This window comes from Gossypium raimondii, chromosome 11, assembly GCF_025698545.1.
Source record: "Gossypium raimondii isolate GPD5lz chromosome 11, ASM2569854v1, whole genome shotgun sequence".
Classification (NCBI taxonomy): domain Eukaryota; kingdom Viridiplantae; phylum Streptophyta; class Magnoliopsida; order Malvales; family Malvaceae; genus Gossypium; species Gossypium raimondii.
In genome coordinates this window covers 59,180,353-59,197,123 of record NC_068575.1, presented here as the reverse complement: position 1 = coordinate 59,197,123, position 16,771 = coordinate 59,180,353, and the positions used below count along the sequence as shown (strand labels likewise).

Sequence of the window (16,771 nt, the reverse complement as noted above, 5' to 3'; positions counted from 1 at the left end):
TCTTGAACTAACATGCACATCTCTATCATTTTCTTTCCTCTCATCATCCCAATTTGAAAATTTGATTTTTATGCAAAAATGATCATTTTTCTTACTTTGCTTCCCAACCAAACACACTCAAAATTTACTTTTCCTTTCCTTCTTCTCATCCATTCACTTTTCCTCCTAACCAAGTACATCTTAAGTCATAAAATTTGATAAGAGTTAAAATATAATTTCACTCCTGTCTGCCTCACCTCCCGATGCCCCTAGTAGAATATTTATTGTATTATAAAAGAAGGTTCTTTAATAATTAGTTAACTGATAAGTAACATCAACTTAATCGTGCATTTACATATGAACAAGTTTAGAAACACCCATGTTTTAAATTTATATAACAAAATATTTACATAAATACAAATAATTTAAATATACTACTTATCTTTTATATTAAATAAATTTAAAAGAATAAGAATACATAATAAAATTTAAACATAAATAGTTATGAATATAAAACTATTTCAATTAAAATTGCATTTAAATTTCTTAAATAGATATACGTTATAGTTTTTAGCCATAGTGTGGATGTTTGATAATCTAATTGTTAATAAAAAAAAAACTAATTTAAGAAGTAAGGTTTAAATTAGTTATATTTTATGTACCGAAAAAGAAGATATAGTTATATTTTTATCAAACTCTAAAAGGCGCGCGTCAGTTTGGTAAATGTACGAATTCTTATAGAACTAATAAGAGACCGGTTTAGTGCCGACGACGACCTAATATTTCATATTTGCCATCCAGTTTTTTTTTTTTTCCACCTATGCTTGGCTCCACGTCAGCATCCTCCCAAACTATTGGCTCTTTTCACTCTCCTCCTCTCACAATCCGCCACGTGCCTAGAATGGATCCCACACTATTTTGTTTCTTGCTGACTAAGCAAAAAATCGACCTTTCCAAAGTAGCATTGTCTCATATCACTTTTCTCTTTTGGTTTTTCCCTCATAAAAATATAAAAAAGGAATACGTAAATTCGATTTATAGGAGAAGTTATTTTTACACCTATTCAGTTTATACACGCATGTAAAGGGTCATACTTACAAAAATACCCTTGATTTGAATTTTCATGAAGTAACATGGAGCCCACAACAGTTCTCAGGATTCATCCATAAATATGAGCCTCCTACGCTGCATTTCCTCCCTTTTCTCCTCCTTCCTTCCTTTCCCATATACTTTTACAAGCTTTTGATTTATTTCCTTTTACTTTCTTTTTTTTTTCATTTTTATTAGCACTAGTAAAGTCATGTTGTCCACTGTTCCGACCGTTTTTTCCTCCGGTTTGATGTTCGACAACGATCAATATCTGGCTTTGGAAAGCGGCTTCACGCCGTGGGATTGCTCGGAACTTCTCTCCATTTCCCAAACAATAGAACCCGCAATATTGGGATCCGTTTCAGATGAACCACTCCAGGGCCATACAAATTCGAACTCAGGTTCGGATGAACCAAACCAACCGGATTCCTCCGTCATCGACGAGCGAAAGAGGAGACGCATGATATCGAACCGTGAATCAGCCAGGAGGTCACGGATGCGTAAACAGAAGCATTTAGAAAACTTAAGGAGCCAGGTGAACCGGCTTAGACTCGAGAACAGAGAACTGACCAACCAGTTGAGGCTCGTTTTGTGCCACTCTCACCGTGTAGCAACAGACAACGACCGCCTCCAGTCTGAACATAGTATTCTCCGACGAAAATTATCGGACATACATCAAATTTTGCTATTGAAGCAACTGCAGCAGTTTTCATCTGCATGGCCATGCAATAACGTCGTTACTGTCATGTCCGATCAAACCCCACCATTAATCACTTAAACATGCATTCATACATACGTAATATATATAATCGGATGATAATGGTGGGTTTAATTACTTTTAGGATATATTAATACTTTCGCGAACTGAGGGGATGATGGAAACAGAAATGGTTTTGTTTTGAGAAACCAGAGTATTTTAGTGTAAGAAGCTAGAGTTAGTGCAGTGTTTGGTTTCAGTATATATATATATATATATATATATATATATATATATAAGAGATTTTTGTTGGTTTTTCCTTGTTGTTACTTGTTAGTATTTAAAAGTCGTCAAAGTTTTAAGCTTTCCCACTTTACGTTTTACTTTATGTCTATATTATTTTGGGCCATTCTTAGTGGCTAGTGCGTAAAGCAAATCAATGAAATTCATTTACCTTTATATAAATCTAAAAATGTCTCAAAGATATAAAAAGAAAAATGGCCGTCCCCCAATGATTAAGTAGATGAATGTGCTGCAGCTCTTCTACTTGATCAGCTTTTATCTCCACTTGCTGAAGCCTGCCATAATGATTTGTCTTTCAAGACACACACACACACACACACATATATATATATTTTTGTGTGCCTACAACCAGGCAATCCTCAATGAACCCTTAGCCGCAAGAATATCCTTCATATTTAGGGAACCAACTAACCCTGGTTCCTATGGTAGCATCATTCTCGTCTTTCCAAAAATATATAACACGTACACATTATTTCTGAAGTACTGCTTTTGGTAAAATGAACAACAAATTTGGATATGAAGAATCACAGATGGTATAAGTTGCATAACTGAGTTGCTTCGCAATCCAGCTAGTAATCGTAATTGAAGTTTAGAAATATGAAAAAACTGGTCCAAGATGCCCTACCACTGAATCCATAGTGGCCGTGGAGAAAATCAAAAGTTTATCAGCAAATGAAAGATGAGTGGGCTTTATTTTTTGACATTTTGGGTAAAATATAAATATCCCATATGCTCAATTGCAAGACATTCATTGAAATGAGAAAGAGGTAGGCCGGCAGGTGATCCTCTTGCCTAAGACCCTTAGGCTTAGCTCCCCTAAAGAACCCCACCAAGTCTCCATTCAAATAGATAGAGAACGTAATGCAGCCAGTCCCACAAATTGTTCTAGTAGACCCATAGCATCAGCAATATTTAGTACAAAATCTAGCTAACTGGAGATCTACTTTGAGGGAATAACTTCTTCCTACTAACAATTTCTTGTGCCAACTAAGTATCGTCAGCCATGCCTTGAATAAATGCACTCTAGCTAGGACGTAAGTAATAATCACAGATTATTGGAGGGTAGAGTAGTCCTTCCAGTTATTGTCACCGTTATTTTACTGATTTTACACTGATTCAGTTAATTTGATTTAATAAGGACTCTTTTAAAATGATTTTATCGGTCTTTTATTAGTTATTAAGATTCATAATTGAATCGATTTAATTAACTTAATATATATTATTTAAATATTTATAATATGCAATAAATATAATATATCTTATTTTAATATATAAAATATACATTATAAGTCGATTAATAAAGTGATATTAAGTAAATGTTTTATATAATTCTTAAATTACCCCATTCAAAGGAGAGAATATTATGCTATAAAGAACACTTGATGCAATGAAATTAAAACTCAATTCATTAATTTAAATAAAATTCAAACCATATAATTGGAATTCAACTAAACTTCAATAAAATATAACATTAAGACAAAACATAAACTCACCCCACTCACTTAACTTAAATATTGACTCCACCTGAAGAACTCCAATCTATTACAGACAGAATATCTTCTTTTCAGGTACAAAACAAAACGAAGCTATCAACCCTTTTTTACTAAGTGCACACAAAATGGAAACTTTAATATATAATCATTTATATTAATGACTTGTAAACGCTAAAATTTAAAAAAATAGTCAAATAATTTTATCATTTTATTTGTATCTAAATAAACTATATTTCAAAAAAAAAAACTATATTTCAACTCATTGAATGTCACATGTTGATGGCTTATTGAATTTCCGCATGTGTAATATCATATTAGCTTATTGTTTTACATATATATATAATCTATAATCTATATATATATATATATATATATATATATATATATATAAAAGCATGAGTTAGGAAAATTTTTGAACCGACGAGAATGTCCTTTATTTTCTATTGTATTACTAAATTGACATGTAAAAATCTTTATAATTTAATTTAGAATTTTTAGTTATAACTCTATTTAAAAATAAGTCGTGAAAATTTATTAACTTGAATAAAAGTCTAAGAATACTCACTACCAATAAGTCAAAATAATTGATAATTATGGTTAAAATATTATTTTGTTATGAAATAAAATAATAGAGGAGTAAAAGCAAGAGAAACAAGAGAGTAAAAGATCAAAAGGGATGTTTACAATGTTTTTTTTCCAAAGTTTATATTTATAGATATAAGAAGTATAAATAATATAAAAGTTTAATTCTAATAAACATTAGAGTCCTAATGTATATCAAATTTATCTTGATTTGATGAACATCCACTTATTAATAAAATTTTTCATAACAATTTTAAAAATTCAATTATTTTATTTTCACATTTACTAACATAATAAAATAAAATTATAACTTAAATATAAATAGAGCTTAATTTTATCTTTTAATTATCACTTAATTAGTGTTACAGTTATAAGAGCATCCGTTGGTAGTATAAATATTTCAAACAATGGCATTAGAGAGCACTAGATAGATATGTATAAATATCAATCATATTTAATAAATTTAATGTAAATATCTTGTGTACTTATCATGAATATTTATTTTAATTTAATATTATAATTTACCTAATATAGTTCTAAATTTTTATATTATTTTTAACTTTTTATTTATAAAATATTGTTTATTTTATCTTGCTTATATTAAATATGTTATATATAATATTATTTATTTTTCATTTATAAAAAAATTCAACATGTAATTCACATACGTCATTAAAAATTAGTTATTAAAAGAATATAAGAACTAAAATCGACCAACTTATAAAATACATAAATTAAAAATAATTAAGTATAAAAATAAATTAAATTATAGGGAATAAATTCATAGTATAAAGAATGATATCAATGTTTGAATTTGGTTTTTATTATGTTGGTGATAACATAAACGGGGGCCACAAGCTGTGATCATGGACGTAATCCAATCTTTTAAAACAAAAGAGGATGCTTTGGTCATTCCCCCCTCTTAAAGTACTCAATGCAGATGGAATATAGACATATGCAAGAAACTCTAGTCTGGATATATTATTTTAAGTTTGATTTTTTTTAATAATGTCTAATACTATTTACAGTCCGGCTTCTTCGCTTTAGTGTATTCGAACTCATGTCTTTTTACATTGACAATAAAATCGATATCAATCGAACTAAAATTCAATCAACATTTTAAGTTTATTTTTTAGAATGTTTCTTTGTAATTAGAAAATAAACTTGAGTACAAATTATATTATTTGCATGTTGAAGATAAAATTCAAGCTGAGATTTTCAATATTAATTAAATAATATTTTTTAGTGATTTAATAATGTGTCTTGGAGTGGAACCTTAAATATTGTAGTGATAATAGTAGGAAAAGGATCCGAATAAGATAAGGTGGGATGGAGCATGGAGCATGCAGCAGGCAGCATGGATCCTTTCTAAATAAGAGGTTGAGTGAGCTATTGAAACACTTGATATGTCTACATTCCATTTTATGTCTCAATTATATGATATTGTAAACACATTATAAAATATAATTCAAAATATAAATACCCCAATTGTTAATGTATATATGTTGGGTTAGGTACATATTAGAAATCTATATCGAATCACTGGACTATAAGGGAAAAAAAGCATGCCCTACTTTAAATAAAGCTAGGACATCATCGAGGTGTCTAACTTTATAAATAAAATAAAAAGAATAGATTTTATTTTATTTTTCTTTTAATCATTTTATATTATATTAAAAATTAATTATTTTTAAAATTAAAAATTTCATTATTAAAGTTGTGTAACCCAAATTCCTGTTAAAAATAAAATACAAGTGGCAAGATATGAGGGATCTATAAGGGAGAAGGTTGCATCCTATTATAGATCCTCAATAAGCAAAATATTGGACTAGGGTCGCACAAGTGAATTTTCTTCTCATTTGTCCGTGATTTTTTCCCGAAAGAGTTTACACGTAAAATTCTGTGTGTTCTATTTTTTTTCTTTTTCTTTACGATACATTATCATTATCAACGTTCAACTTTTATATTAATAATTACAATATTTTTTACATTTTAAAAACTAATTAATTGCTGACATTACAATCTACGTGTATGATATATCAATAAAATAAAATAAATCAAAAACTATAGGAATGATTAAGATAAATTTTTTTATGAAAAAGGAAAAGAAAAGTGGAGAACTGTACTTATTTTTTTCTCCCCACTATTTGTTTTCAATGCTATTTTACTTTCTTAAAAGTTGGTTTAATAAGAAATGCGTGATCACATATAAAAGAACTCCTTAAATTGATGCCCACCCCTACATTTGTCAGCCAAACTAGACAATAAGCATGAAATCATGACTTGAAGTTTTGGCAACCAAATCTTTAAAAATTACATTTTGATCTCCGATAAAATTTTAATTTAATTTTTTAAAAATTATTAAACTATATAATTAAAATTTAATTTAATTTTTTTGGTTTGATCCCTGCCTTCAAGAACATATATTTATTGCAATTATTTAATTGCTTAAAACTGTACATGGAATTGCTTTCACTTTTTATCATTAAAGCTATGGCTTGAAAGAGTAGTACAAAAATTACTTTCCACATGATATGAACCCCAAAAGTCCATCCATTCATCGACTTTTTTTCAACTTTATTTGTTCGAATCTCCTTTTAATCTAGCACGTAAATTTTACTGCTAAAAAGTAAATATCCATGTTGATCTTATCTCCTTACACCTAGGAACTTTCCTTAGAACCTGGAACTGTCTAATTTCTTTCATACACATATTACTTTCTGATATAAAACTCAGGCTAAATCAACATTAGTCACTCAATTATAAGTAAGTTTTTATTTACCACTAATATTTTTGAAATTGTATATTCTTTGTCGCCCCAACTCTTAAGTTAATAAAGTGACACTTTTTAGTTCAGTATGATAATAATTTTAATCATCAACTTTTATACTATTTTTTGTCAATTAGATCATGATTCTATATAAAATGATAAAAAAATTAAAACTCTCTTTAATAAACTAGAAAGTTCTACATAAAATTTTCTAAAATACATAGAAAATTAAAAAATTAGATAAAAATAAATAGAGCAAGAGAGAATGATATGGGGAATTGTTTTTCATTATACGGAAAGAAAAAGATAAAAGATTTAGAATATATAATTTCTTTTTTACCATTTGGGTTTTAAAAATAATTTAAATGAATTGAAATTTTGAATTGAGTTTGAAAAAGGAAATTTTATGGTATATTTTGTATTTTATTTAGCTAAAAAATGATATCATAGTCAATTTCACAAGTCTCAGTATATTAGTTTTGAAAGAAGTTCTTCAACAGATTGGAACTTGACTTGAAGATATTACTATTTTAATTTTGTTTTATTTTTAATTTGTTATTGGATCTTATTAAATGATAATTGTCGTTTTATGTCTTGATATTGAATAATCTTAACCTTTACAATGATAGAATCTTGAGTTTTTTATATGAACATTAATTTTAACCATATTTAAGTTTTATATCATATGAATTTTATGTTAAGAGTTTTAAATTGATCTATTTTTTATTATTATCTGTTTTCATGATTTTATAGAAATGTTGAAGATAACTTGGCAATAACATGAATTTTTATATAGAATCAGGGTTAAATTGATAGAAAATATAAAACTAAAGATTAAAATCATTATTATATCAACTAAAAGAGCCATTATTAGCCACTTTACAGTCGGTAATTAAAAAACAACTTTAAATACATTAGTGATCAATTTATAGATTTTTTAATTAAGTGATCAAAATAAAAATTTATTCATATTTAAATGATTAGTTGTGTAATTTACCCTAAAATTTAAAAGTAAGTCATGATAAAAGACCATCTTAAATTGTATTTACTTCCAAGAAGTTTTGCTTTTAGATATTAACTATAGAATAATTATGAGTGATCATTGTGTGTGCTGTAAACCCCAAACCATTCTTGGTTTCGAAACTTGAAAGCTGTTAGGCACCGAATGATGGCCATGGCGGATGAATACACATATAAATATGCAATCATGGCGACCTCTATACCTTTTTTTTTTTCATTGAATTCTGTAAATTTTCCATGTCAATTTTCTTCATTGAACTTTCCTAATTTTCTCTTATAAAAGTGAAACCAACCAAGCTAGTACACTAGCAGCAGTGGCGGTGGTGGTAGCTCTATATTTTATGATTAAAATTAAATTAAAAAAATACTAGATAAGTGTAGGTGCAAACATACTCACCATCTTTAATTAAGATAGATGACGGCTTCTGCAATAGCCCATTTAAGCTATGACGACAAGGGGGAAAAATTGTACAGCCCTAAAAGAGTTATTTAGAGCCTGCAATTTCGTTTGGGAAGGCATGGACCATGATTGACTGCCTCCATACGAAATTAATGCTACCTGCTTCACCCACTACCACATTACACATGGGCTACATCTACATTTCCTCCCAACCTCATTTAAGCAGAAGGGGCCACATAGTATTAGACACTAACATGAAAAGTATAATATCTAAATATGATGTAATTACAAAAACAATCGTATATAAATTTCACACTTATTCAAAAGGAGGAAGAACGAAAAATAAGTAGAACATAATAAGAATAGGTGATGGCCCAAAACCAGGTGCTACGATATGGGAATGGCCAATTTGGGTTTGCGAGGCTTGGGTCGTTTAATTCCAAGATTGTTAACAGGCTTTGATTTGTAAAGATCACACATTTAACATATTTGAGAATCAAATTTTGTTTAATATTTGTAATTTGAAAAGATATAATGCGAAAATTAATACTACTCAATGTCTTTTTTTTTAGTAAAAATTGGTAATTAACTTAATGAAATCATTTTTCTTAAAGGAAATGTTGATTAAAATATTAAATTTTTAATGATGTTCGCGTGGCAATCCAGGTGTACTTCAGGTTGATATTCTTATATATTATTTTAATAAAAAAATTTTAAAATAAAAAATTCAAATTAAAAATATTTAAAGATAAAAACATTACCTGCCATGTTGAAAAATGAATATTTTAGTTAATATTTTCAACAACAATTCAACTTTTTCTATCTACTGTTAGTAGGGATGACTAATCCCTTTCCCGCATGTGCTCCCTAAAGAGGTAAACATCTGGCTATGAAATGTGCTCCATTCCCATGGACGGGGAACGAACTCCCAACCTCATGGTTAAAAGATGAGATGAGCAATCACTACGCTACACTTAATGGTTACAATTCAACTCTTTTTAAAAGGTTGATGGTATTGAAGTTAAATTTAACTTAAAAAAAAAAAAGAATAACATGTAAATTTAAAGGTTAAATTTGAGGTTATATCATTACCGCCCAAAAAAGGGTAAAAACTAAAAATCGAAATTGCCTCTCTGATATGATATTGCTTAATCCCTCCTATTAATACCCCTATTTCTTAGTTCTCACTCCCAAATCTTCATCTCAAACTTAATTACTTTTATTTTGTTTTTAATCATAGATCCACTCATATTATTATAAAATTAAATTTGTTTTACATACTTAATTATTATATTTTAAAAAAAAATGTGATGTTCGTTTTTATACTTGATTTTGATTTTTTTTCACTTAAAATATTATCACATATTTTATTTATTTATTCTATTATTACAGTAAACCTAACTTAGGTTGTGAAGTTTAAAAAAAAATGGAAGTAGAGCAACATTTATGGTCTCCGAGTGAGGCCCATCAAGCATGGCACATTGAAGCGTAGGCCATGAATCACGTTCAAGCTAGGCTGGCGACGAGCCTCCACCGACCGCGTAATAGAGGCAAACCCTGACCTGGCCTTTTAGGTATACCATGCGATCATACTAGTAACATCTCGGCCTACTCGGATATTATAACTTGTCAAAAATTGAAGCCTCTTGAAAGGAACAGTCGCCATGATTGAGACTTGGATTTTAATGGGTCCATGCTCTTTATTTTCTCATGCAAATACACCGAGAAAAAAATATTTCATGAAACAAAGTATTGGGTATCGTACCAGTTGATACTGTATTTTAGGATAAATGAAACGATATCAGCATCGATTTACTCAGGTTTTGGTACTAACCAATACCGGTTGGCAGGTCATGTTGATACATACATAATTTTGATTATATATTTAAAAATATTTCTATATTTATTCGGTGTTTACCAATAGACATCTCTTAGTGTTAACGTATTTATATGTATTATGTAATTGAAGCGTATTTTATTACGAAATATGAAAATAATATTTGAATGTCAAGAAATTCAAAACTGCATGCTAATACCAAAATGTATTTTATATGTTAGCTAGCTAGGTTTGTATTCCATTATGTGAATAAAGAAGTATGTTGCTTCCTAGTTATTGTTGAAGGATATCTCTGTCGCAAGGTCAATTTCTTAGTTTGGTTGTCCAAGTTTTAATCAGAAGATTTATTCTATACTTAATCTTCTCGGATGCCTAACTGGTTACTGGTCAGAGTTTGGCACATACAATTTTCCATGCTAACTTTCCAAATTAAAGATTATCCTCTTCAATTAGTCTTTGCCTCCTTCGATTTATTTCAGCAATTTCTGGATGGTTCTTTTTTGGTGCTTAGTGTCTTCAATCTTCACCATTTCCTGAGGTGAAATAATTTTCCATATAAAAAATATTTGTAAAATAAAATTTACCAATAAATTTAAAATCAAAATAATTACACATAATAAAATTGAACATAAATATCACATCACTTAAACACTAAAAATTTTATGAGACGACTTTGGATGATATCCTTTTTATGGTTCAATAAAACGAAAATTGAATTTATCTAATTTACATGGAAAACGAAGTTGAATTTATCATTGACCAAGAATTCCTCCACGTACATGCCTACTCAGAATCAATCCAGGAAAAATTGAAAAATTCCCTTTAGTTATAGATAAGAAAACCTACTTTAAAATTTACATAGTTTAATGTCTCCATGCCATTAATTCTTCGTTTTCTTTTAGATCTATGCATTTTGTGAGTAACCATCCATTTGCATGTTGTAATTTACGTATAATTTGGTATGTACTAGAGTGTTTATATTTAGTGCATTAATCATATATAATTTTAATGAAGAAATTGATCTACCAATATCAGATTCAATTTAATACTAATTTATGAATCAAATCTTTTATTATGAAACATTTATTTGGTTAGCATAGAGATGAATAGGATCGGGTTTGAAATATTTTTGAAGGTGCGATTTGAATCTAAAGCGGGGATCGACAATTTTGGTTGACATCTGCACCTTAGAGTATAGAGATGGATATTACCTACGTCAAGCATCGATGTCACATAGGAGGGACAAAGGGATCATTCATGCAAGGTTGGAGAGGGGCCTACGTTATTCAATAAAAGGTTAGCAAAAATGGAGGATTGGGCCCTGGTTTTGTCTCCTCCGTCATGTTACTTGTCAATAATGGAAGGGCTAGCTATATGGGGTCGAGCCCAAATGGTCCCCCTGCTGCAACCCTACATTCTTCATGTAGAGAAGAGTTCTGGTCGTGGGTTATGGTTATTGGTTAGAATCATGAATCCCTAGCTACATCCGCTATTATTAGAGTTGATTTTCGAATATAAGTTTTGGAAATCGTTGTTGATTTAGAGAAAAAAAAATATTTTATGGAAAAAATCGTAAAGTCGAATGGATCAAAATTGACAGTATACATGATGTATTAATGTGAATTGTGTCATCGGACTTGGTCTTAGCGACGAAACTAGGGAAGTACTTCTAAAATGAAAATTTCTTCATTTAGGTTTCTTTATAGATTATAAAATTTTAAATTAATAATGATAAATTTATACTTTAACTCTTCAAAAATAATAAAAATTTGATTTAATCATTTAAAAATTATAAAAATATAAACTATTAAAATAATAAAATTATACTTTTAATATTATAAAAATATATAATTTAATTTCGATTCAAAAAAATTTTCCCTCCTCCCTACCTAGCCTCCCTGCTGGACCTGACTTCTTGTAGGGTTTCACATGCCCTAATAACCCTTCTCGTACAACAAACCACGTGCCTTTCTTCAATTATTTTCCCCATGAATCTCTTAGATAATTCTAACCCAAACGCTCATTTCAAGTCATGAAAATCCAAACATAAATCAAAGTAAAGGAATTCTAAGAAATGCTAAGCAAAGGTACAAATGAGAAGATGAAGCGAAATGTCTAAGGTCGGGATAATCAATAGCAAACCAATAATTTTCTTACCCTCCAAACATCATTTCTTAGAAACATAAATCCACAATACATGTATAATTAATTTCATTACATTAATAATTTCTGGGATTTCTCATCATGTCTTTGCTTGTCGTTCCATGCCCATGCATAATCCTTCAATCCAAATGCTTATGAAAGGCCATCAATCATATCAATCTTAAGCCATTTCCTGCAGGTCCCATTTGTTTCACTCAAAGAAGGATCGAGGGACCTTATTATATTCAGTTTTTTTCCATATTTCCAAAAAAAAAAAATCGATTCTCATAATTTCATTGAATCATCGGGACCAGGATCGGAATTATGAAATTATCACTGCGTCTGCCATATTCTTTTGAAAACAACTATTTGTCTTTATCAATTCCTTTAGTCAATTTTGGTGCCATAACTGGTCACTTTCCTTAAGATTTTGACATTTCGTTTCACATTTAATTAGCAGTGAAAGGGAATTTAATTAAAGTTCAATAGTTTACTCGGATACGCATACGACATTAATGGCTCAACCCCTATCGCATATCTAATTAAACCATTTTTTTTTCTTTCTTTCGGATCCCTGATTTCGACTTCAATAGCAACAATCCCTCCATTTGAGTACAAAGTCCACTCTATGGAGTACTGTTGATATAAAGTGATTTCATTGCCCAACCCACCTTCCCTCGGTTTTCATTCTATCTACTTTTATTTTGTTTTTATGAAGAAAAAATAAAATTGCAAATTATCAAAATAATTCAGACATTACCTGACAGCTAAAGAAGTATGGTTAAATTTGGCATCTATAAACTGTCAATCCCAATTCTTTTCAAAGAATATCCTAGACTAGGTTGGAATGAATTTACGAAATTATGGTTGGTCGGCAAGGGTTAGGGCTCCTTGGCCGACCCTCTATGGTTTGGTAACATGTCGTTTATGGAAGAATAAAAATTTATTCATCTTTCAAGGTTTATCATGGAGCATAATGGAAACCGTTAAAGTATCAATTTGCTGAGCAAGACAATTCATTGCTACCAATGTGTGGGATCCTTCTAAAGAACCAAATGAGGTGTCTGAAGTTTAAACAATCTTTAGGAGAAGTATTACGTTAAGTCAATAGGTATATTAGTTTTTCTTCTTTTTGATTTCTTAGTTTAACTAGGTTTTTTCCACCAAATAAAATATTAAAATAATAGTCTTATATATGCATGAAGCAGTTCATAATAATTTATATATCTATATATTTACTTCTAAATCTCTTATTTGACAATGTTGATAAGATTAAGGAATTAAAATTTTGAATGCACATATTTGAATCTCATTACATGTGAGCTTGTTAATTACTTGAATTTATTTAATTATTGAATTAAAATATTTAACTCGTGATTATATCTAATGATTGATTGCAAACGAATATTCATCGAGCTTGAGTGCACAATATCATAACTCAATGTAATTTGATTCACTTGTTTACCTTAAAAAACATTTAGCACTTATTGATATTAGGCTTACCCTTGTAGAATTGTGCCTGGTCCAAAATTTAAATTAAATAAATTTTTTATTTTTTATTTAAGTTTAATTATAAAATATATAAATATTAATATAAATATATTATTTAAAAAAGTAAAATAGATTATTTAAGTGTTTTGGTTCGAACTTGAGTCTAATCTTAATTTTTTAAAAAAAGTTATGATCCAATCAAAACTAATTGGACCTGAGATTTTGTCCAGGCCCGGCCCGGGGAAAAAATATAGAACCCGAGCCCGGGTTATTAAAATTATATTTTTATTAAAATTAAAACTAATTGTTATTAAAATTATATCAAATTATATTTTTTTTGTACCAATCAAAACATTTTGTAAAATCTAACATTTTGTTAGTAAAATTATTAATTGTTAATTGTATTAATTGTTAGTAAAATTATCAAATTATATCAAATTATTAATTGTTAGTACCAGTCAAAACATTTTGTAAAATCTAACATTTTTTTAGTCAAATTATTAATTGTTAATTGTATTAATTGTTAGTAAAATTATCAAATTATATCGATTAGGGTTAGGGTTAGGATTTTTATTAGCATTAAGGTTTTAGTATTTTTAAGTTAAGGGTTTTTAAGTTAAGGGTTAGGGTTAGGGTTTTTAAGTTAAGGGTTAGGGTTATGGTTAGGGTTTTAAGTTAAGGGTTAGGGTTAGGGCTAGGGTTTTTGTTAGGGTTTTGGTGTTTTTAAGTTAAGGGTTTTTAAGTTAAGGGTTAGGGTTAGAGTTTTTAAGTTAAGGGTTAGGGTTAGGGCTAGGGTTTTTGTTAGGGTTTTGGTATTTTTAAGTTAAGGGTTAGGGTTAGGGTTTTTAAGTTAGAGGTAAGGGTTTTGGTTAGGGTTTTTAAGTTAACAGTTAGGGTTAGGGTTAGGGTTAGGGTTAGGGCTAGTGTTTTTGTTAGGGTTTTGGTGTTTTAAGTTAAGGGTTTTTAAGTTAAGGGTTAGGGTTAGGGTTTTTTAAGTTAAGGGTTAGGGTTAGGGTTTTAAGTTAAGGGTTAGGGTTATGGTTAGGGTTTCAAGTTAATGGTTAGGGTTAGGGCTAGGGTTTTTGTTAGGGTTTTGGTGTTTTTAAGTTAAGGGTTTTTAAGTTAAGGGTTAGAGTTATGATTAGGGTTTTTAAGTTAAGGGTTAGGGTTAGGGTTTTGTTAGGGTTTTCGTGTTTTTAAGTTAAGGGTTAGGATTTTAAAGTAAGGGTTAGGGTTATGGTTAGGGTTTTTGTTAGGGTTTGTCAATTAAATTATAATTTTAATTATAAATTAGAAATTAATAAATTTTGAATAAATTAATTTAGGGTTTTTAAGTAATAACTCAAATAAATTTCTATTTTATTACATCAAATAAAATCAAAATATCCAAAATGTTTGTACAAATATATTAAAATAAAAATCAATCTCCGTGCCCACCGGATTCAGTGCCACATGGCGGCCATCGATTCTGTATTGGATTCCTCCTTTGTCCACTTCCGTGGGGTTGTGGTTGCTCGTGAGATTCTAGTTCTCCTCGCAGGTATCGGTTGTCGGTGTTGGGACGATGAGCCACCTTGATAGAATAGTGATTGTGGAGGTGTCTGCATCTCTAACGGCGAAGCTGTTTAAAACCCATATGGTGATGGGGATTGGTAAAAAGAAGAGCTCCCCGACGGTCCCTCTTGTGATCCCTCGTGCGATGCTGGCCTATACATCGACGGTCCACTCGGCGCAACAGAAAATGGAGATGAACCGTGCCATGGACTCCAACCTGCCATAAGACTGGGAAAAGGAAACATATAAGGGTTAGGGTACATAAAAGGGCTAGGATACGCACTTGGCATCATCTGAAAAGGCTATGTCGTCGGTTGAACAGCTGGGTCGGGTGACTGTTTCGGTGCTCTCGCTGGGACTGGTGATTGAATGGCCACTGATGATGGGCTGGGTGAATGTCTGGGCCTCGTTGATGGGCCTACATCGTCGTCCATTGGTCTTGGATTTAAAGGCCCACGTCATTCTATTTGGACATGTAATTGCTGTTGCATCTCTTCTGTCAATAATAAATACGACTTGCCACGGATCCTAAACCATGGCATGTATTCCGGCACGCACGCTAACTCCGGAACGATGATCGGTTCCCGAGTAGGTATATAATCATACCGATCTTCCCACATTTGGATGTAGTAGGACCAGAATCTCGGCCAATCCGTATGCAATTGTCGTAGGTCGATTTTGTGCTGATCATCAAACACCTCAGATGCCACGGGAATCGGTTATCTACATCCAAATTGCCGTAACACTTTGTCTAACTGGTGCATCTCCACGGTCGTATAGTTGATCGACGCGACTTTCACGTGTAAAGCGTTTGGATTTTGGAGGTATTCATACGGAATTACTGCTCGAATTGCCAGATCCTCGTATGGTGTCCATTGAAACTATATGAACATGATGGAAATATTAGTTATATACATAATATATAATACTAAATACTAAATACCAATCGACTAGCTCATGATGGAAATATCAATTTTATTTAATACTTACATGTGCTTCCGACTGTTGGTCTAATAGAAGCCGTATATCTTCAAGACAGGTAGGTAATCAAGCATAACTTGCCGGATTTTTCCACCTAATTAAATAAATTTTTAGCATACTATTATTTTAAAAATCTACGTAATAATTATAAAATCTAATATAAAATTTACCTCGTTATGAATGAGAATGTATATGGGTGGTCTACTCAAGGACGTAAAAATGGAATGCGAAACCGTGCCCATGACTGCAGTAGTGACAGGCAACCTCTGATTTTCGCTTTACTGGGTCGCGTCGCCCCGCACATCTTCCGATATAATGTTGCCAACACGGCAGACCCCCAACTCAATTCACCAGCTGCTCTAAAATCAGCGAGTTTCAGCAGCCATCTTAGATGTACGAGGTTCGGTGACAAGTCTGGTATCAAATAACCTCC

The 16,771-nt window shown here is 30.5% G+C and overlaps 1 protein-coding gene across 1 annotated transcript; it reads left to right on the top strand.

The window, feature by feature from the left end:
- The first annotated feature begins 1,191 nt into the window (after positions 1–1,191).
- Positions 1,192–2,121, top strand: LOC105802245 (basic leucine zipper 4). Its single transcript, XM_012633775.2, has one exon. It carries the CDS (start codon positions 1,280–1,282, stop codon positions 1,844–1,846), a length of 567 nt encoding a protein of 188 aa, XP_012489229.1. The 5' UTR covers positions 1,192–1,279; the 3' UTR covers positions 1,847–2,121.
- The last annotated feature ends 14,650 nt before the right edge of the window (positions 2,122–16,771 follow it).